Source organism: Theropithecus gelada, chromosome 14, assembly GCF_003255815.1.
Source record: "Theropithecus gelada isolate Dixy chromosome 14, Tgel_1.0, whole genome shotgun sequence".
In the NCBI taxonomy this organism is placed as follows: domain Eukaryota; kingdom Metazoa; phylum Chordata; class Mammalia; order Primates; family Cercopithecidae; genus Theropithecus; species Theropithecus gelada.
The window spans coordinates 65,282,626-65,304,845 of NC_037682.1; the positions used below are offsets into that span (position 1 = coordinate 65,282,626).

General features: G+C 59.5%; 1 protein-coding gene across 1 annotated transcript; it reads left to right on the top strand.

The window, feature by feature from the left end:
* Positions 1–700: 700 nt before the first annotated feature.
* Positions 701–21,143, top strand: RELT (RELT, TNF receptor). Its single transcript, XM_025356618.1, has 11 exons — positions 701–940; positions 13,587–13,656; positions 15,034–15,108; positions 15,239–15,405; positions 15,628–15,707; positions 16,699–16,956; positions 18,321–18,401; positions 18,718–18,799; positions 18,974–19,231; positions 19,583–19,781; positions 19,940–21,143. Exons 2-11 carry the CDS (start codon positions 13,612–13,614, stop codon positions 19,985–19,987), a joined length of 1,293 nt encoding a protein of 430 aa, XP_025212403.1. The 5' UTR covers positions 701–940; positions 13,587–13,611; the 3' UTR covers positions 19,988–21,143.
* Positions 21,144–22,220: the final 1,077 nt, after the last annotated feature.

Here is a 22,220-nt window from a genome sequence, read left to right on the forward strand (position 1 = left end):
TGAGATCCCCTGAATAGTACTGAGAGGGGGAACAGGCCACTGAGCTGCTCCCTCCAGTCCTGGCACACCCTGTAGCACAACTCCAGGGGACACGATTCAGAGTCGGAATACAGTGTGAATAGTGGCTGGAGTTTGTGATGACTGGCGTTGGAAACTGGCAGGATGGGATGGCTGTACTAGGGAGGGGGCACTGAGTCACCTGTCCTGCTGGAGGGAAACTAACACCCTGGCAGAGAGAAGTGGTGCGGGGAGTGGGGGAGTGAAGGTAGGAGACGCCTCCTAGAGGATTTCACTAGGCCCGGAAGGATGTGCCGAAGCCCACTGTGTGGGTTTCCTTTACAGACTCACCTTCACCAGGCCTTTTCACCAACTAGGTGAGGGTTTCCAGGGTTGGGCCTGGGCCTCCTCAACAAGGCAAAGTGAGGTTATTCTTCCTGGCCACCAACTGGCAGGAGGAAGATGAGGCCCAGAAAGGGGCAGAGGTGGCTCTAGTTACACTGGCAATGGTAAGAGGACCCAGAGGAGTATCTCAGTCTCCAGTCTCCTTATCTTGCTTCGCACAACCCCTTCTTTCTTGGTTCGGAGCCCTGAAGAGGCGGATTCAAGAGGCCCTCTGGGCCTAGTCGCCCAGTCCCGCGCAGCCCCCTGCAGTTCCCAGGGGCGCGAGAGAGGGCGACGTAGAGCAGCGCCGCCCGCCGGCAGAGCGGCCAGACCCTCCGCGGCTCGGGGTGAGTCGGGCCGGGGGCGCAGCCAGGGCTCTGACGTCGGGGGCGGGGCCGGCGGCCGTGACGTGAGGGGGCGGGGCTGCGCACCTTCGCGGCCCGGCAGGCGATTCATTCAAAAGGCGCGCAGGGTGCGCTGCTTCACTGGCGCTAGCCGAGCCGGGCCGGGGCGCCGAGTCGAACGGGGAGCCGAGCTGGAGCTGCCGCGGCGCGGCCAGGTAAGGAGGGCGCGCGGAGCCCCCATCCAGAGTCCACTCCCCGCGGCCGGGCCAGCGGGATACTGACCCTAGAGGCGCCCCCTGCCTCCCCACGTCTCTGAGGAAGTTCGCGGGCGCGGCGGATGCTGCAGCCTTGCCGCGCGCCGCCCCCCCACTCCCCCAGCCTCGCGTCCTGTCCCGGCGCCTTCCGCGCACCGGCCCCCCCCAGTCTCCGAGCCCCGGGACCTGCAGGTCCTCCGGCCGCGATTCTGGGCCGGCCCTGCGCCGTGGCTGTCGGGGGGCGCGCGGGGAAGCAGCGGAACTTGCGGTGTGAGGGGCCAGTGGGGCCCGGAGCGATCCCTGGCCCGGGAAACTTGGACGGAGACCAGGTTGGGGTGCGGACTGGACGGCGGCGCCTCGGCGCGGCTGCGGCGCGGGGCGGCCGGGGGGGGGGGTCTGGACGGTGTCAGCCCGTGACTGTGGGTGACACGGCGCGTGAGGCGGCCTGGCCGGGCGAACGTGTGGCTGGAACACTGGGCGGTGACGCCGGGCCGAGCAGGCGACACAGAGGGGCTCTGTGTGTGGGAGACAGGCAGCGTGTGTGCATGTGTTGTGAGGGAGAGACCCGGGGTCACTGGGGTCACGAAGTGCGTGGCCTGGGGCGTGACCGGCGCAGGGCCAGGGCCACCCGTTACTGTGAGTGTGAAATAGAGGGAGAGGAGACCAAGTGACTGAGAATGAGCCAAGCTAGCTGGCGCCATGGTGTGCGTGTGGGGTCAAGTGGTGTCAGAGTGTGTGTGTGTGTGTGTGTATGTGTGTGTGTGTGTGTGTGTGTGTGTCTGTCTGCACCTAGGGCGATGATGAGTAAGAGGCAGGAGGAGGAGAGACCGGACCTAGGACACCTTCCAGCAGATGGGGGGTGATGAGGAAGTTGGGGAACCAGGAGACAAGGGTCTCCAGGGCTGTCCCCACGAGGGCACCCCTTAGGAGTTCAGCTTAGTGAGGAGATGGACCCTGAGGGACGTGCCCTGGCTGAAGGAGAGAGCCGAGGATGGGCGACATCTGGTGGGGTGGCCCAGCTGGCAGCAGGGAAGGGGCCCTGTGGTAGTCTCAGCGTGTCCCCGCCTACCTGCACCCACACACCCATGCATCGAAGTCCCTACACCTGGCAAAGTTCTGCCCCTGTGTAATCTGTATTCTCAGTGGACCCAGGCACAATCTTGCTCTCAGACTCCCCCCGCATCCCGGCGCAGGCCTCAGTCTCCCCATCTGCACACTGAGGTGCTGGGCTTTGAATGGACTGTGAATCATCACTTTGGGATCCTCTATTGTTTTTGGGTCAACCGCCTGTGTTCTCCCTTCAGGCAGAAAAACTGCAGTGGGGGGGTTGGGCCAGGCTTCTCTTGGGGACACAGTGGCCCAGGGTCTGCACTCAGGGGCTACTGATAGGGTTGGAAGCTCAGCCTTCTCCAAAACTGGTCAAGAAAACATTAGCCTCCCACCCAAAGGCTTCCTGGTCCTCTGTCATGAAATGGATTGATAGACAATATGGATCCCAAATCCATAGACATTCACTTCTCTGTCTATGTGTCCTTTCTTCAGTTCCTTGGGTTGGGGAGAGTGGGGAGACTTGTTCCCCAGGAGTGGTCTCTGGTCTGGGAGGCTGAGTTCTTGCTGGAGAGCATGAACCCTTTCGCCATCTGGGCAAGACCCTTCTGAGGCCCCTTCTCCCATATGGGGCCTGTGGGGTTCATGCAGGGTGGGGTGAAAGCTGGGCTCCCTAGTCTGGGAGTGGGTGGCACTTGCTGTAGGATCTGGAAGTTCTGTCTTCTGCTGTTGTCCTCGGAAAATGCTGATTGCATTCTAGGGATGGGGGACAGGGTCGGGGACAGTGTCAGGCACTGTTCTGAACACTTCATGTTCTGTCTTGTTGAATCTTCTCAGTGATTCTGAGATGTAGTGACTATGTTTCAGAGAAAGGAACTGAGGATCAGAGAAGCAAAGTGACTTGGCCAAGGTCGTACAGAGTCAGGACAGTGCCAGGACTGGAATTCAGGTCTTCTGACCCCAGAGACCTGAGAGAGTGGATCACCCACCTTCCTAGTAACTGCTCATGGCCTTCCTGGGCTTCTGTCTCTCAAACTTGGGCTAATAGGCGTGGCCTTGCCACGGTGTCCCATTGTGAGTTCTAAGTGATGTGTGTGTGTACACCTATGTCTGGAACACTGGGGATGGGTGGGTTACATGGTATTCCTGTTCCTCCCCAGACCTCATTCCCAACCGGACATCATCAGAAAGACCTGTCCCCTGCCTTCTAGAGCCTGGACCTGGCTTTGGGAGTGTCCCCATGGCTTTGAAGAGTGTATGGAGTTAGCAGCACAGCCTAGGGGTAGCAGGGAAAATTGAGAGTCCCAGGTGACCTTCATCATACTTGAGAGGCCCCCTCCCCTTCTTTGCAGTTGCTCTAGAGGCATTTCCCCAAATCCGTCTGCATGTTGTGGTGGGGAGCAGACAGGGAGTGACCTTGAGCTGATCTCTACTGTCTCTGGGCCTCGGTCTCCCTCTTCTTCCCAGAGACCCCTTTTGGCTCTGACCACTGTTGCCACTTGGCCAAGAACTGGAACTGGGGATCATGGTGTCTGTCCCTCGGTCCTCTCTGCAATGATTGAAGCTGTGCTGCTTGGGGCTGATGAAAATAGCTGTCATGGTCTCTAGGGGCTGAGCCCAAGTTATTTCCATCCTCAGCAATGAGGTGGAAATAGCTTAGGGCCTGGGAGGGGGAGCAAGAGGGGAAGGGTTAACTTCTCCTTATCCCAGCCTTGAAGGAGGCCCCCAGCCTCAGCCTGTGCCCTAGCCAAGCCAAACCTTTCTGGGAACTTGGGCCTCTGGGGATGACAGTGGGGCCAGGCTGGGTTTCCACTTGTGGCCACAGTTGGGACTGGTGTGATAGCTGCTAGAGGGAGGGGCCTGTGTCTAGCCGAGAAGGGGAGACATTGAGGGCCAGTCAGCACCTGCCGCTACTCATAGGGTCGGGTGCAATCTCATTTCACAGAAGGAGAGACTGAGGTTCTCAGAATTCAGGGACTTACCCAAGGTCTCCCAGAACCTTCACTCTCCAGACACGGTACCTGCCTTCTGTCCTGAGTTCGCCATTCTGTGTCTACACTTTCCCTGGCGGCTGGAGGTTGGCCAGCACTGGAAGTAGGCCCAAGACACACCTTCCGATGTCCGCCTGCCTCATATTCCAGCTCCGGCCTTACCATCCCTGCCCGGGCTCTGGTTCCAGCTTCTCTGCTTCCACATCGGTTCTCCCACACACTGCCAGAGTGACCTCCATAAAGTAACTCTTGCTTTTTGCCTACAAAGTATAGTTCAAACTCCTCATCTGGCATTGAGGCCTTTCCTTCCAAAGTCTTTCAGAATTTACATCTTCACCCTTGCCTCTCCTTGCCAGATGCCTCGTCTGCCTTGCCTTTGCTTTTAAAGCTTCCCTCTTTCTAGAACCCTCTTGGCCATTCAGAGTATAGCCCCAGCTCCGCCTCGCCCAGGAAGCCCTCCCGGCCCTAAATCAGTCTCTCTTCATTGTTGCGGGCCACCGGCCAGGTGTCCTCCCTCACTGCTGGGGAATGAGCACAGGTTTGGGGCACCTGTGGGCACTGCATGCTCAGCTTGGTGGGGCCAGTGTGGCCAGCAGCCCACCCCCTCCCACTGCCATCTCTGTGCTGGCGAGGCCTCTTCCTGAGGACGGGCAGCTGCCCTAGGATCCCGGCACCTGTGTGCTGGGAGGCACCGGGAGATTTGCACCCAGGTCTCTGGTGCTCACCATGACCTGAGGCAGAATGTGTGCTGGGGTTGGGGGCAGAGACTCACGGCCACTCCTGTGGGTAGGGGGCAAGTGTAGTGCTTGCCGTGGTCCTCGACATCTTGTGTCAGTAGAGGAAACTGTCCCTGCTCAGGTCCTGCTGTGCGCCAGGCCCTGGGCCCAGCATTTCCTCACAATAGCACTCACCCGGGCCCTCTCCTTTCCAAGTTGGTATGGGGGAACCTGGACTCAGAGAGCAACCCTAGGCTGAGTCATGCGGCCACTCATGTTGGAGTCAGGCCCTCCAGATCCCGCCCAGCCCCAAGCCTGGTCTCCAGGCAGGAGGTGAGGGTCAAAGGGTTTGTCTGACAATTCTAACATTAGTTTCTTGAGAAGGGCCAGGCTGGTCAGTACCTAGTCTGGCTGGGTGGCACCTGACTACCTCTGTTACGGGGCCGGCCCTTCTACCACGTCAGCAGGAGCGAGGACCAGAGAGGAAGGGGTTTTGCCTGAGATCACCCAGCAGGGCATGTTTGGCGCCATTCCCCACTCAGGATCGATGGGGGAGCAGGGATGTGGTCTCTGGACAGAGAGAACACCCACTGTGTGCTGAACCCGTGTCTGTCTGGGCCTAGGCTTGGTGCTGCTGAGTGGGGCTGGGGTGGCAGAGAGGACAGAAGCCAATGCTGCATCCCTACTCTGCCTATCCCTGGGATTACGGCCCAGGAGGCTGTCACATCCTCAGCCTTATACTCCTGGGGGTCATCATTCCCTCCAAGCACAGGCAGGGAAACCAAGGCCCAGAGAGGGGAGGCACTTGCTAGGCCCCAGTGTCACTGGGATCCAAACCCAGGTCTGCTGGCCTTGAAGACCAGAGTTCTTTCCTAGGCCATCCTGGGAAAGATGAGAGCTCTATAAATCAACTGCCCATGTGGCTGTGAGCAAGTGCCCTGGCTAGTTGTCACAGACAGAGGGGGACAGCGGGGACCTCTACAGCCAGTTAGAAGCAGGGTCTGAGTGTGCAGGTAGAGAGAGGAGTGGGGGCTTCCAGAGGAGGGACCAGTGCTTAGCCCAGTGCATGCCCTGTGAGGAGGAACAGTGAGAGGGGAGGACATTGGCCACCCGCACCACCGGCGCGCTGTGTGTCTGGCCTCCTGCACGCACCCAATCCCTCCCTCCCTCAAGGAGCCTCAACCCTTCTAGAGGAGTCAAGGGAGACTGAAAACTGATGGCGGGGGTGGGGGGTGGGGGAGTCTGGAGAGGGGAGGGGGCCCCCTTGACAGGGAGGCTGGGGAGGCTTCCTGTAGGAGGGGATGCCTGGCCCAAGGCCTGATTGTAAGAAGAGCCCCTGTTGCCTGTGAACACTGAGTCCTCCACCACACCATGAGGTCAGCTGCACTGGCGCAACTGGGAAACAGGCTTGGGAAGTTGGGGCTGGGTTCCTGACTGCTGAACTACCCCTTACCTTCCTGACCGTGGCCCTGGCTGGTGTGGGAGCAGATGGATGCAGGCCTGCACAGAGGCTGGGACATGGGCACCCAGGGCCCTCCCAGAGAGGCCAAGGCCCCTCTACTCATGCTGCCAGGATTTACATGGAGTTCCCCAAAGCACTCTTGCCATACCCAAGCCTCTGGGTGACCTCGGCTGGCTGTTGCTTGGTCCTGAGCTTGGGTTCCTCTGGTCCTAGTGGGGCTGTGTTGAGAGCCCTCAGTGTCCCATAAGGCAGGGACTAGCACCCCTGTTTGCAGAGGAAGACCCTGAAACTCAGGGAGGGTAAGTAACCTGCCCAAGGCTACAGATCCACGAAGTGACAGAGCCAGAGTCTGAACCTTGGTGGGCTGCTCCAGGGCCCAACCTTGTCTCTTCCCTGCCCCATCACTGCACATGCACTGACCCCAGTCCTCAGCGTAGCTCCACTGGGTAGGACCTGACCTGGGATGGCCCTGGAGGGGTGGGGGAGGCCTCTTTCCGCAGCACCCCAAGTCTGGGGAGAGTTGGAGAATGGGGCAGACCAGGGCTGTGGTCTCCCCCAAGTCCCTCCCAAAGCCTCCGCCCAGGTCTTCCAGGTCAGGGTGATTGGGGGCAGGGCCCATGCTGAGCACATTAGGGACTCGGGATCAGATTTATGGCCGGGGCAGGTGGCAAAGGTGGCTTCTTGGAGGATGTAGCAGAGCATGAGCTGGATTGCAGTGAGGTGTCCTTCAGCACCCCCAGACCCGTTGCTGTTCTGTCTCTGGGCCAGGGTTGGCAACACGGCTGTCCGTGGTGCTGACAGGTCGATGGTGGACCAGAAGCAGTGGAGATGCCAGGCCTGGGTGGCACAGGCAAGGGCCGCCTGCCAGTTGCCCCTACTCCAGGGTAGGTAAACCTCATCTCCTTCAAGATGAAGTTGTTACAGGCTACCACCTGGCCTCTCTGAGCCTCAGTTTCTTCCATGTGAAGCATGGAACACTGTCTTTAAGGGGTGAGACCCAGCTTACAGTGGGAAGGGGACAGGCAGTAGTGTTCAGTGAGGAGGGTTAGGGAGCCCCCTCTCTGCCAGAGATAACTGTCTGGGCTCAGACATCCCTCCTCCAGCCCCAGACTCGACCCAGGAAGTGGGGCGAGGACTGCACCTGTACCATACCCAGTCTGGGAGGAGCTGGGTGGGCCAGGTGTGGCCACCTCAGCCCTTTTCTTGGCCTCAAGGGGCCAATTTAGCCCCCTTAGCCTCAGCCCCACCCCATCCACCTGAGCCACTGAAGCCCAGGCCCGGTGGCAGCCAGGAGGTCTGAGGTGCGGAACCATGCCCAGCTTCTAGGGGTGTGGCTGAGGGTGGGCTGGGGAGCAGCTGCTGCCTGGCCACGAGGTGGTACAGGATTAGGGGTCTAGGATTTGAGGGGTGCATACCCCAGTGTGGTGACCTGGGAGCTCATGGCTGCCCAGACCTGTGGGAAGGGGCGGGAGTGGAGTGCCCTTCTCACTGAGTGGCCCTGAGCCAGCCTCCGCACATCTCTGGGATCCCAGCAGCAGCCCTAGTGAGGTGGGGCTCCACCCTGGGACCTCTTCTTCCCCGCTCTGGGAATTCCCAGACTTCCCTGGTCTTCCTGTCTCTTTCAGTTCCCAGCTCCCTTTCCTGCCAGAGCTGGCACAGACTAGAACAATATGCAAAGGAGTATAGATGCAGGCAACTCCTAAAGGCTCCATGGGATGGCGGTGCAGACAGCACCTTCTCCTGGGGCCCTCCTGGGTCCTTAGTAACAGACCCTCAGTTGAGCCGCCTACTGGGTGCTACTAGCTTGCTGGCCTCCACCATCAGGTTGGCAAACACTGCAAGGACGTTTACTATGTGTTAGGTCCTGGGCTAAGTTGCAGGGTGAAAGGATGTGCCAGGTCCTGGGCTAAGTTGCAGGGTGAAAGGAGGCAGAAAAGAGACAGTCCTGGGCTCCATTCCTGCTTCATCTCTTACTGGCTCCGTGACCCCCGCCAGTGACATCCCCTGACCTCAGTTTGCCCAGCTATGAAACAGGAACGCTCACTTCTTCTGCAAGTAAAGGCAGCAACCCAGGACGAGGGCCTGGCCTGCACAGGGCTGGGGTCTGTTCCTTTCCCCGTGAGTGTGGAGGAGGGAAAGCCACCCAGTGTGGTCACTGCCCTACTTCAGCCTCAGTTGCCAGGGAACCACTGGGCTCCTTGCTAACCTGGATTTCTCTGTTGATGGGTGGCCTTTGTCTTCCTGCCTTGGGTGCGGCCACCGCCAAGGGAGGCCTGTGTCCAGCTGTGTTTCCAGGCAACCCTAGCCTCTGAAGGCCAGAGGGAGGTCCACAGGCTCAGGAGCCACTATCTGGGAAGCAGAGTAGCTGCCTCCCCACCTGCCCTGCTCCAGGTGGGCGCTGGCCCCCACCTCCATCTCCCCCAGTGTAGCCTCTCTTGGCAGGCAGCCCGGGGAGCCTGCTGAGACTGAACTGTTCATTCTTCTCCCTCCCCTGCTTAACCCTTCCAGGCTCCCATAGGCCCTAGGGGGAAGTACAGGCTTTTTGGCAGGCAGCTGAGCCTTGGTGTGACCTGAGCACTGCCCACCAACCTTCCCAGACTCCTCCAGACTCCTACCGTTTCCTCCACCCTCCCGCCCTCCAGATTCCCACCAGGGCGAACCCAGCACCACCTGTGTACCAGACTCTGCGCCAGGCACTGAATGTAAAAAAAAGTTGTGTGCCCTTCTCCTCCACATTCCACACGTAGGGAAACTGAGTCACAGTGAAGTGTGGGGAGTGCTTACTCAGTGCCAGGCCTGTGCTGAGTACTTAATGTGATTCTCTCCTTTCAGCCTTACCACAGCCCTCTGCAGGCGGGCCACAGAGCCAGTGCAGGACAGAGCAGAGCAGGACTGCACCCCACACTTTGTATCCCCAAGTTAACCCAGGGGTTCAGATCTGGCTTCTGACCCACCCCAGCCTCTGGGCTCCTTCCCCCTCAGCCTGCTCACTGGCCTTTCTAGCTCGGCATAGCTGGGCTCTCTACCAAGAGCGCCTTTTCTGCCTTCTCCCCCAAATCAGTCCATACCCGCCCGGGTCAGCACTGGGCATGGAGCAGGCAGCTCGTGGTGGGGAAGGGGCTGGGTAATGGGATCTGCATGGCACCATGAATGCTGAGGGGGAGGTGGGGGTGAGGGTACTTCCAGGAGGAGGTGACTTTGAGCTGAGCTCTAAGGAAGAGTGGGTGCTGGCCAAGCGATGAGGGGAGAGCAGAAAGCAGGTGCAGTGTGTGTGAGGGTGGAAAGCACTCAGCATGGCAGGTGTGTGGGTGGGGGAGGTTGGTGTCGGTGCGTCAGGACAGCATCCTGAGGGTGGTGGGAGCTGGCCCAGGGCCAGGGCCAGAACTAGGTGTCAGGGCACCGAGGCTGCAGGGCAGGACTGACCTGGAGGCCAGAGACAGGGTGACGGGGCAGGAGCAATGGGCGCAGGCCCTGGGAGAGCTTAGGGACTGTAAGGAAGGGGAGGGCCCCGCCTAGGGGAAGGGGAGTGGCATGGCAGGGCCCAGGTGACCCCAGCGAGCTTCAGTTCTGGGAAAGGGGAAGCTGCCTGTGGCCTGGGCTGGTGGCACAGCTTCCTCTTTCTCTGAGGCCTCCGGGGCTGCACCTCACTGGGGCTCCACCGCCTATGGCCTCAATCACGGTCTGGGGCCCTCAGCTTGGGGCCCTGGCCATGGCCTTTGCTAGTTGGCTTTTCTCCAGGGAATTTCTGGTTCTCATTTTTCGGGCATTTTTTTGGAGGGCTGAGTCTGAGGAAACCCTCCCCGCCTCGTGAGCCTGTTTGGAGGCCTCCTGCTTCAGACATGGGGCTGGGTGTGGAGTTTTGTGGCAAATAAAACAGACATCCCTGGCCTCACCGCTGTCTGGTGGGGGAGCAAGGAATAAACAAGTAAGCAAACAAATACTTAATCACAGCCCTCTGCCAGCAGGGCAGAGGAGAAGGGCTGTGGAGAAGGAAATCCCATGACCTACTTTAGCTTCATTACCTCCTTTAAACCCCATGACTGGCTGGGCATAGCAGCTCGCACCTGGAATCCCAGCACTTTGGGAGGCCAAGGCCAGAGGATCGCTTGAGCCCAAGAGTTGGAGACTAGCCAGGGCAACGTAATGAGACCCTGTCTCTACAAAAAATAAATTTAAAAATTCAACCAGGCATGGTGGGGCATGCCTGCAGTCCCAGTTACTCAGGAGGCTGAAGCAGGAGGATCACTTAAAAGTTCAAAGTTGCAGTGGGCTGTGATTGTGCTACTGCAGTCCATCCTGGACAGCAGAGTGAGACACTGTCTCAGAAAAACAAAACAAAACAGAAATCCCCCAAAAACTTCGTGACAGCCTTGCCAGCCAGATTAACATCCCCATCTTGTAGATGAGGAAACTGAGACTCAGTGATGTCAAGGTCCCACAGGGAGTTGGTGGCAGTGGAGACTGGGCCCTAGGCTAGGAGACATGGGAGGAGTGGCCTCTAAGCTAAGTTCCTTCTCTGCTACTCCCTGGGGCCCCTCTTCCCCATCCACTGTGGCTGGGTGTGGCTCTCCTCTGTCAGGCATCAGAGGCTCTGGCGCCTCACTGACTGCCCAGCCTTCAGGGTGAGGCAGAGGTGGATATGGGGCCTTCACAAATCCCCTCGCAGCCGAAGGGGCTTCCATCCGAACTGTTTTTTTGGTCACGGTTCCAGGGCTGATTTAGATAGTGGAGGCCTCATGGGGCAGGGGGTAGGGGTGCTGAGCAGCAGGTGTGGACATGTGTGTGCACCAGGCCTTTCTACCTGACTGGGCAAGTCCAGCGGGGGCTCAGTCTGGGCTGAGTGTGGGGGCCGGGCAGCCAGACTGGAGTAAGTGCTGATTTGGGGTAATGAGAAGGTGCATAATTAGAAGGCGCAAGGCCCTAGGTGGCAGTGTCTGTGCGTGTGCTGGAGTGGGCCCTTGCTGGCTTTGAGTCTGGGCCTTTGGACCCTGCTTTCCTCCTGGAAGGTTCTAGATTACACAGCTCTGCATCTGTCTGCAGATAAGCAGCTGCAAAGCTGCTCCCTGTGGGCTAGCAGGTGCCACCCGGGGTCAGGGTGGTTATAGGGCTCTCTGCTGTGGTTGTTTGGCCTCTTTTCACCCCCGCATCAGCCCTCTGGGCCTACCTTGGGGACATGGAGGGCTGCTAGAGCCGGGGGCTGGGCTATCGGGTTGCCCCTGGCTTTGTCTTTTTTTTTTTTTTTTTTTTTTTTGAGACGGAGTCTCGCTCTGTCGCCCAGGCTGGAGTGCAGTGGTGCGATCTCAGCTCACTGCAACCTCCGCTTCCCAGGTTCAAGCGATTCCCCTGCCTCAGCCTCCTGACTAGCTGGGATTACAGGCATACACCACCACACCCGGCTAATTTTTGTATTTTTACAAGAGACGGGGTTTCAGCATCTTGGCCAGGCTGGTCTTGAACTCCTGACCTCGTGATCCACCTGCCTCCACCTCCCAAAGTGCTAGGATTACAGGCGTGAGCTACCATGCCCACCACAGCCTGCCACCCCTCCTCCCCTACCATCGGGCTCTGTCATACACAGTCAGGCCTAGTGGGGAAGTGAAGCCTGAGGACTCGGGGCTCATGGTCAGGTCTGTGGGTTAGATCCCTCAAAGGACAGGGGAGGGGCCATGGGGAGACAGGCTCGAGGTGGAAGCTGGGCCCTGGCAAGGGGACAGGACACTTTGGGGCAGAAACTGGAAGGAAGACTTGTGACCAAATTCGAGGAAGGACAGGGGGCCCTCCCCACATGGCCTGGGGGTGTCATTTGTTGGGTGTTGACTGCGAAGTGTGGCCTCCACCCTATACTGTAGCCCTACCTTCTCCTGTCCCTGGCTTTCCCCTGAGCTGGCCTGGGACCCAGAGTGGTTGCCAGTGACCTGGAGAGTCCCGAGATGATGTGACCGCTGCCCACTCCCTCCCCTGAGTGTAACTCAAACCCTGGGCCCCTCTGAGGTCTGCCAAGAGGGAGGGTGGGTGGACAGATCGGTTTCCTGGGCTGCTATTCTAGGCGGGAAGGCCGGGCTGCCTGCAGGGAGAGGGCTCTGAGTGACCTGGGACCTACCACAGGAGGCGCTTTTCTCACCTCGCTGGGCTTGGAGTCACAGCGGGGTGCCTCAGCCTGCGGCAGCCCTGAGCCAGTGGCTGGGTTCCCAGGCTGCCCCTGGGCTTAAGAGGCTGCGTGTGACCTGAGGAGAACAGCTTCTCTCAGCCTGGTGTCCCTGAAGCCAGGCCTCCAGGGAGTACACAGCGGACTTCCTTGCTCTGCCACCATACCTTCTGCTGTCTGATGTGAGTCCTTTGTCCTGCTGTGTCCACCTCCTCCACTGGCTGAAGGCTTCTCCAGAGCAGGCCACCATCACCTGGGGGCCTCAGTCTCAGACCGGTGGGCTGTGGCGCCACCATGGATATTTCTCTGAAGTATCACACACTGCACTCCCACTCTATTTTGTTTCTTGGCGCTTACCACCAACTGGCGGGGACACCTCTCTGTTTGCAGTTAGGTCTCCCCTGGGCTGGAGCTCCTTGCAGACAGGGACCTTGTCTGTCTTGTTCATACCGATTTCTCCAGTGCCCGCACGCATTAGGTGCTGGAGAGATGACAAAGACAGAGCACTGGCTGCCATGACCACCCCAGCCCCATAGGTCTGCCCAGGGCAGAGCTGTGGCCAGACATGTCCCAGCCTCAAGGGAGGAGTCAGCCTCCCTGGAAGAGGTATGGACAGTGGCCATGCGGAAGGACCAGGACCTAGATGGGGTGGGGAGCTGTGGGAGCCAGACCCACTTTGGGGAAAGCTTCTAGAGAAGCTTCTGGAAAGAGAGGCCTTCGCATTGGGCTTTGAAGGGTAAAGGAAGAGGCCTTCCTTGGACCAGAAGCTGCAGGAGTGAAGGCAGAGGCCGGGCATGCTTACAGACCTGTGAGGAGGAGGCGGCGGGAGCCTGAGCCTGGAGCACTGGGCTGGAGTGTGGAGGCGGGCTGGGGTGTTGGGTGTTGGTTGCAACCCTGTCATCAGGGACACAGGCCGCCACACGCACTTCCTTCCCCTCCTGATGCCTCGGGGCACCTGGCAGTTTAAGGAAGGGGAAGGAAGCCCTTCCTCCTCTGGGAAGTCTCCCAGCCTGCAGAGCCTTCTTCCTGCCTTCCTGCCTGTGCTGCCCTGTGAGGCCGGCTCCCGGGCAGGGCAGCCCCCTCTTGGGGGCTTGGGGGTGTGGAGCCGGCAGCCCTGGGCTCTGCCTGCCCAGCAGCACCTTGCCCGCTCCCCATGAGTCCTGTTATCCTGGAAGTGGTGCTGAGGGGACAGCAGCCGCCTGCCTGTCCCTGCCGCTCGGCCGAGCCTCCTCTCCATCTGCCCTAGGCCAGTGACCACCAGGGGCCTCAGGATGAAGCCAAGTCTGCTGTGCCGGCCCCTGTCCTGCTTCCTTATGGTGAGTTGGGGATGGTCCCTGGGAAGGAGAAAAGTCGCACGTCTGCCCTGCAGCCCTCCAGCAAGAGGGTGCAGACACTCTCCGGGAACCCCATGCCGGGCAGGGCTGAGTTACTCAGCTCTTGAAGACTCTGAGGCAGTCGGACCCTAGGAAGCACCTCTGGGCCCACCCAGGCTTGTCAGGGAGATGGAGAAGGAAGGGCCTGCTGGCATTTATGGGCAAGGCAGGCATGGCTGAGAGCAAGATGCCCGTTGGCACGCAGGCATGAGAACAGAGCCCAGCCCAGAGGGTAGGCTGGGCACCAAGAGGAAACTGGGCAAAAGAGAGCTGGGATTTGGATCCTGAGAGCCATAGCACCTCAGATGCTGGGGTTCAAGATCTGTATTGGTCTGGGGGGTCCCAGATTCCAGGTCCCAGGATCATAGGATCAGGCCAGCTGCCTGGAGCTTCTGGCGAGTCTGCATTACAGACTTACAGCATCTTGGGGTCTGCTCTGGGGCCCATCTTTCTGCTGTGACGCTAGAAGCTCAGGGAGGGCGAGACTTGGCCTTGGGCCTTGCTAAGGGTTGCTCCTTACAACAGGAGGCCTTCCAGCCTTAGCAGGTGCTGGGAGCCGCTCTGGGGTCTGAGGAGATCCCTGTTCCATCTCCAGGGCAGCTGATGGTGGCCCCATCCAGCCTAGGCCAAATTGGGGGACTGAGGTCTCCTCCAGGAGGGATTCAGGAGAGACAGTTCATTCCTAACAATGGGAAACAGAGGGAACTCCTAGTGAAATGGGCTAGGGACACACACTGAGAAGACGGAGCTTTCCTTTGGGATGTGTCTCCCTGTTTGGGTGTGTGGATGCAAATGGGGTGGCCTCGCGTCGAGGGGAGGTGGCAGAGGAGGATTTGGTCCTGGAGACTTTCGCTGAAGGGAGGGCCCAGAATAGGAAGCGCCACCTGCAGACTTGGCTCCAGGGATGATAAATGAGGCTGGTTAATGATATGCCCAGCTGTGATGGGGGCACGGATGGACCCAAGGCGGGAGGAAGGGGGACAGAATATGAGAGAGGATTCAGAAGCATTTCCTCCTCATTGTTCTGGTTAGCTGGAAGGGCTTGAGATCTTGATGTGGCCTTATCTGGGGTTTCCAGCACTTTCCAGAGCCAGATGTGGCTCTCTCCATCCCCAGGTACTGGCCATGCAGCAGGTCTGGGACAGGACAGGTTTTCCTCAGTGTGAGGGATTGAGGTTAGAAGAGTGTGTCCCTGAAGCCTGGATGGAGTAGTCAGTGGTCCTCACCACTGGGCTTTCAGGAAATAAGTGGGGGATAGATGACCCCAGAGACCCCACACCCAGCACTTTCTGCCTCTTTCAATGCCTACTGTTCTTCCAGCTGCTGCCCTGGCCTCTGGCCACCCTGACATCAACAACCCTTTGGCAGTGCCCACCTGGAGAGGAGCCTGACCTGGTGAGCATTGCCCTGCCCTCCTACCTGTCCTGGGAGGGCCCTGAGGGCTGGGGGCAGAGTCCTGTGCCTGGCCCCCCAGGGATCCTCAGACTTGACTCCTGGCCGTGCTCTCACCCTTTACCTCCCACAGAACCCAGGTCAGGGCACATTATGCAGGCCCTGCCCCCCAGGCACCTTCTCAGCTACATGGGGCTCCAGCCCATGTCAGCCCCATGCCCGCTGCAGCCTTCAGAGGAGGCTGGAGGCCCAGGTGGGCACGGCAACTCAAGATACACTCTGTGGAGACTGCTGGCCTGGGTAAGCCAAAGGGAGTGCGGGGAGGGCTCCTGGCTGGGTGACCAGGACTCTGGATCCTGGGGTCCCAGCCTTATTGTATCCTGAGCAGGCCTCAGTTTTCCCATCTGTGAAATGGGATGGGGCAGGACCAATGAGGGTGCCTGGAAGGAAGGCATCCAGCCTCTCCTAAGGATAGTGTTTGGGGAAACTTCTGGGCCTCAGTGGTATCTTCCCTCCTCGCAGGTGGTTTGGGCCTTGGGGGGTTCCCCGTGTTCCATGTCAACCGTGTTCCTGGGCACCTCTGGGTATTCACGGCTGTGATGGTGAGTGGCAGACTGGTGCTAGGACTGGTGCAGGCGTATGTGTGGGAGGGGGCCAGTGAGCTGGAGCCCAGCAGCCTCTGCAGTGTTCATGTGGGGGCAGTGGGGTCCTTCTTCCAGCCCAGGGCAGGGCATGTAGCCAAAGGGTCTCCAGCAGGGCACAGTCAGCCACTCCCCTGGCTGTTTCTGTCCACCATGCTTCCAAGTGGCAGAGAGCATCCTGCAGGTGGCAGCCACAGCTGGGGGCTGGGGACTCACATGCTGACCTGTCCCCTGTACCCTGTCCCCATCTCCTCAGAGATTCATGCCAGCCAAGTGCAGTGGCTAATGCCTGTAATCTCAGCACTTTGGAAGGCCAAGGCAGGAGGATCACTTTGAGACCAGCTTGGGCAACACAGCGAGACCCTGTCTGCAAAAAATAAAAATAAAAAATTAGCCGGGCGTGGTGGTGCTACTTGGGAGCCTGAGGTGGGAGGTTTGCTTGAGTCCATGATTTCCATGCTGCAGTGAGCTGTGATCACACCACTGCACTCCAGCGTGGGCAACAGAGCGAGACCCTGCCTAAAAAAACCCATGCAGATGAGTGAGCTCACACACACACTCAGGTACACACATGCACCTCCTCCTGCTGCTGAGTCCGTCAACCCTGAGGCACTGGATTCATGGCCAGGCCACAGGGAGGCAGATCCCATCTCCCTGTGCTGAGGCATGTGCCCTGTGTGCCGTCTCTTCACTCCCTGACCCGAGCGTGAGGGGAGGGTGGGGCTGGGTGTCTGAGCGTCTTGAGGAGGCCTTGTTCAGGACAATGCTTCGATGGCCAGAAAGGAAAACAGGAGGGCAGTGGGTTGACCTTTGCATCCCCAGCATGGCGGGGAGTGGGCTGCCCTGGGTGAATTGGCTCTCCTGCAGCCCCTTCTGACTCAGGCCCTGGGCCCCTGTCTCTCTGTGTTTGTGTCACTGCCTCTGTCCTGCCTCCATCGTCTGTGATGCTCAGAGTGGGGTCGGCGGGCCCGACGTGGCGTGGAGGTGGCAGCAGGGGCCAGCAGCGGTGGTGAGACACGGCAGCCTGGGAATGGCACCCGGGCAGGTGGCCCAGAGGAGACGGCCGCCCAGTACGCGGTCATCGCCATCGTGCCTGTCTTCTGCCTCATGGGGCTGTTGGGCATCCTGGTGTGCAACCTCCTCAAGCGGAAGGGCTACCACTGCACGGCGCACAAGGAGGTCGGGCCCGGCCCTGGAGGTGGAGGCAGTGGTGAGGCCCGGCTGGGGTCCAGGTGGGGAGGACGGGGGCATGAGCCCAGCCCCAGCTCCACTTGAGGGCTGCCAGCAGAACCTTGTCTGGCCTCTGGGGTCTGAGAGGGAGAGGCCTGGGAGGTGACAGCTGCAGACTGACAACATGGGAGGAAAGGTGAGGGGACAGAGGTGTGGCCATAGGGGCAGAGCAGAGGCGGCACAGCTGGTCAAGCGGCTTCAGTGGGATCCCACCCTGGGTGAAGCCTTGCCCAGATGTGGGGATCTGGACTTTTTAGAGGCCACAGTTGTGTGTATGGTTCCAGGGTCAGATGGCCTTGGAGTTACTCAAGGTGACCTCTGACCTCTGGCCTGCAGTAGGGGGAGTGCCCTGTGTCAGGAGGGCTGGTAGGGCAGCTGTTCTGTTCTGGGCAGGCACCGCAAGGGGCTTGGGTTTCGGTTCCAGGCTGTCTTTTGAGTTACAAGGCCTGGAACCAGAGGGACAGGCATGTGCTACCACCTTCACCCCCAGGGCCCCGGGCCCCTTTCCTTCTTCCCCACACCACCACTCCCCTGCAGGGCAGGGGCCCACGTGCACACACCCTCCCCTGGGCCCATGGGATCCTGTGGCCACATCATGAGTGAAATGGCATCTCCCTTGCTAGCACGCTGGGCTGTCTGGGGCTGGCATGGGAGCCAGAGCCCCTTCTAAGTCCTGACACTGAAGTCTGGCAGGGGCAGGAAGGGGACAGGATCATTAGGCCGGCAGGAGGGAACGTGGTGACTCAGGGCCATTTTGCCTGGGACTGCGCTTGTTTTCCTAGAGACTTCCTTTAACTGCTGGATGCTGCCTCTGTGCAAGTCCCAGGAGCTCTGTTTGCTGCTGGGCACAGGGTTGATCACCGTGGCCCATTCTCACACTCTTGAGATTTGGGCCCAAAGCTGACTAGGGGCCCTCATTTAAATTGTTACACAGACAGGGCACGGTAGAGAGGCCATGGAATGGCAGTTTGCTGTAGATTTGGGGAGTTCTGGGTAGGGTGGCAGCCCACAGCTCCCTGAGGCTGAGGAGACAGTGCATACCCAGTAGATGCTGATGCACCGCCCCCTCCCCTGCCCAAGTCAATGACTGGAGTTCTCGTGGCCCTGAAGCCTGTATGCACCCGGGCTCTTGGTGCAGGAAGCAGCGGCGTTGAGTCGTGAACGTGATATGGGCTTCTCTGAGCCTGGATCCCACATTTGCAGGGCTCTGGGAGACTTGTCACCTAAACGCACATGCTTATGGCCCTTAAGAAGGCCAGGGGTGCCCTCTGCTGGCAGACGTGGTTTAGCTCAGGAGCGTGACTTCCCCCTCTTCCCGAGGATCAGGGCCCTTGTCTTCCCCAGGAATCAACCCTGCCTACCGGACTGAGGATGTCAATGAGGACACCATTGGGGTCCTGGTGCGCCTGATCACAGAGAAGAAAGGTGAGGAGAAGGTCTGACCCCATCCCAGTGCCCAGGAGAAGAGGGTTTCCTCCAGAAGCCTGTGAGGCAGCCGTGGTGGGTAGAGTACCCCCCTGCTCTGCCTTCCCTGCCAGGGTGCCTCGAGCCGCCTGGTCTCTCTGACCCAGGAGTGCACACCTCTGCCTCCTGTAATTGCCTGATGAAGTGGGAGAAAAGGTGCACAGCCCAGGCTGGGTGTGGTGGTGTGGAGGGTAGGTGGGGGGTTCTCTGCTGAGGCAGGGGGTGGGAGGCGTGTCCCATCTGGCCAGAGCGAGGGTCTGACTGCAGCTGCCCACAGAGAATGCTGCGGCCCTGGAGGAGCTGCTGAAAGAGTACCACAGCAAACAGCTGGTGCAGACGAGCCACAGGCCTGTGTCCAAGTGAGTGGGCTGGTGGGAGATGACGAGGCCAAAACCCCATTAACCAGCCTGCCTCCTGGGGATCTCCCACTTGGGTCCCCTCCTCGAGTCACCCTGTTCCCTCCACTGCCTGCTGGGGTCTCCTGCCCCTGGCCTGGCCTGGCCTATGGCCACTTCTGCCTGTGCCCCCTGCAGGCTGCCGCCAGCGCCCCCGAACGTGCCGCACATCTGCCCGCACCGCCACCACCTTCACACCGTGCAGGGCCTGGCCTCGCTCTCTGGCCCCTGCTGCTCCCGTTGTAGCCAGAAGAAGTGGCCTGAGGTGCTGCTGTCCCCTGAGGCTGTAGCTGCCACTACTTCTGCTCCCAGCTTTCTGCCTAACCCGACCAGGGTTCCCAAGGCCGGGGCCAAGGCAGGGCGCCAGGGCGAGATCACCATCTTATCTGTGGGCAGGTGAGGTGGGCACAGACACAGCAGGGGCAGGTAAAGACGTGACAGCCTGGAGGCCTGGAGGGGGAGGCAGGGCCCCAGCTTGGGCCCTGAGCACCCTGCTCATTGGGAGCCCTGCCCTTATTGGGCCTCTCTGGGCAGTGGGGGTGGCCAGAGAGATCAGGTCTTCCTAGTTACGCTGTGTCTCACATGGAACCCTTGTGTCCCTAGGGCAGCATCTTGGCCCCCATGGCACCCGGGCCTCCAGGCTCAGGCTTTGGACCATGAACTTGCTGTGTGACCCCGGGCATGTGCTGCCTTCTCTGTGCCTGGGGATCCCCGCTAACAGGGATGATTGCCCCACTCTCCTCACAGGTTCCGCGTGGCTCGAATTCCTGAGCAACGGACAAGTTCAGTGGTGTCTGAGGTGAAGACCATCACGGGGGCTGGGCCCTCGGCGGGTGATCTCCCTGACTCCCCACAACCTGGCCTCCCTGCTGAGCAGCAGGCACTGCTAGGAAGTGGCGGAAGCCATACTAAGTGGCTGAAGCCCCCAGCAGAGAACAAGACCGAGGTGAGGGCCAAGGAGAAAGGTATCTGTCGGCACCTGGGCCAACCCTGACCAAAGACGGGGTAGGGGTGGAAGTGCGGTGGGCCCTAGGCAGGGGCCACTTTCCTGGAGCCAGAAGCCAGCCCCTGACTCAGCTCTGACCCCTCACCCCTGTCCACCAGGAGAACCGCTACGTGGTCCGCCTAAGTGAGAGCAACCTGGTCATCTGAGGGGCGGTCTAGTCTGAGGACACTGCGGCCCTGCCCTGGGAGGTTCCGAAGGCTTCCTGGAGGAGGTGGAGCTGCAGCTGGGACTGTGAGGACCGAGAAGCAATGGCCCAGCAGACAAGACAGCAAAGACCAAGGCCTGGAGGTGGGAGTGTCCGCCCCAGTGAGGAGGCAGGTGGCGGCGGGCACTGTGTACAGGAGCACACTGAGCCCCGCCCCGGCCCTGCTGCCAGGTTGCTCCCCTGCAGGATGCCCCGACCCCCGTGCTTGCCCTGGCTGGATCCTAGGAGCCCACGGGATTCTCTGTATCATCAGAGGGCTGGGCTTGGCAGAGGGGAGGGGCCCGTGCCCATCACCCCTGGCCCCATTCCTTGGTAATTAGCCACACCCTTGCCTCTGTACAGGGCCCTAGAGCAGATGTGCCTCCCCCTCCTCTTCCAGCAGGTCTATAAAGGGAAGGGCAACAGAAAGTCCTGGGCTAGGAGAATGAATCCCTGGGTTCTAATCTGGGGCACGTCTGTGGCCATCGCTGGGTCCCCTTTTCTGACTGTGAAGTAGGGAGAGACGTTCTCAGTACCCAGGGCCTCTTCAGCTCTTTGCGGGTTCTGGGCTGGGTTGTGGGGGGCTGGGGAGCTGGGCTCTACCATCCCTCCTATTAGTAGCTTTATCCAGCCCCGTTTTTGCTGCTTCCAGGGCCTCTGCCTTCTAGACCCCAACGGGGCTGTTCATCCATGGCTCTGCTACAGAAGGGGCTTAATGCATGTGCCTGCCCCTCCCCCAGCTTTTTTTAATGAAACCGAAAAAAACAGACTTGATGCCGGCAGGACTGTGATACAGAGCCCTAGCCTGCCCAGCTGGCCCCAAGATCTCAGGAGCTTTAGGGAGAAGAGTGTTGGTGGGGCTGGAGCGCACCTTGGGCCTCAGTGGTTTCTGCGTCCCTGTGGTGCCAGTGCTTCTGGGCAGTGCAGGCGGCTGCCAGGCCCAGCCCTGACCTCCACTCTGGCTCAGCAACCTGGTTATTTATGTGGGGCCGTGCAGGCATGGGCCCCACTGCCTGTCCGTCCTGTTTCTCTTATTTATTGAAACTTGCCGTTGCCTTATCCTTGTGTCTCCATCCCCTTCCATGTGTTGAATAATAAAAGGTGGGAAAGTGCTGTCACGAGGAGCTCTTTTTCTCTGTGCCCTTCCCAGCTTATCTGCCTGTTCCACTTGTACCTGTCCAGCCCTGCCCTGTGTTGGGCACCATGGCAGGCTGCCCTCCCCTCGCAGTTCCTGCACCTCAGCAGCCGGGGAAGCAGGGCCCAGAGGAGATCCATCAGCTCATCTGGTTCTTACCAAAGCCCCTAGCTAGAGGCAGGGCTGTCCCACAGAAATAGTGTGAGCCACATATGTGACTTTAAATTTTCTGACAATCACGGCCGGGCGCGGTGGCTCAAGCCTGTAATCCCAGCACTTTGGGAGGCCGAGACGGGCGGATCACGAGGTCAGGAGATCGAGACCATCCTGGCTAACACGGTGAAACCCCGTCTCTACTAAAAAATATAAAAAACTAGCCGGGCGAGGTGGCGGGCGCCTGTAGTCCCAGCTACTTGGGAGGCTGAGGCAGGAGAATGGCGTGAACCCGGGAGGCGGAGCTTGCAGTGAGTGAGCTGAGATCCGGCCACTGCACTCCAGCCTGGGCGGCAGAGCGAGACTCCGTCTCAAAAAAAAAAAAAAAAAAAAAAAAAATTTCTGACAATCACATTTCGAAAAGTAAAAAGAAGCAGGTAAACTTAATTTTAATACATTTTTTAACCCAGTCTATCCAAAATATTTTCATTTCACTATAAAATCAGTATAAAAATTGTGAATGAGCTGTTTTTGCTTTTGCCTTGAAATCTGGAGTGTATCTTACACATCTTGATTGGAACTCGAATATTTCAAGGGCTCCATAAGCCATGTGGCCAGCAGCTACCACGCTGGTCAGCGAGCACCTGAGGAAGTGCACTGTGTGGAGCCCGGGAGGTGAATGGGGGTGAGGAAGATGTGCGGGCCAGGGAATGTGTTCCACAGAGAGGGACAGCATGTGCAAAGGCCGGGCACCAACACATAGTGGGCACCTGGGCCTTATGCCAAGGACGCCAGGGAGCCTCCAAAGCATTCAGTTCCTGCTTGGCCAGTGTGGAGAGGAAAGGAGCCACAGGAGTGGGTGCCACACCCAGGTGAGATGGAGTCTCCGTCTCCATCTAAGATTCCT

Coding starts and splice junctions, on each gene's coding strand:
- RELT (XM_025356618.1), top strand. CDS start 13,612: ATGAAGCCAAGTCTGCTGTGCCGGCCCCTGTCCTGCTTCCTTATG. Junction 16,957..18,320: donor CCCTGGAGGTGGAGGCAGTG/GTGAGGCCCGGC, acceptor TGTCTTCCCCAG/GAATCAACCCTGCCTACCGG. Junction 19,782..19,939: donor CAGCAGAGAACAAGACCGAG/GTGAGGGCCAAG, acceptor CCTGTCCACCAG/GAGAACCGCTACGTGGTCCG.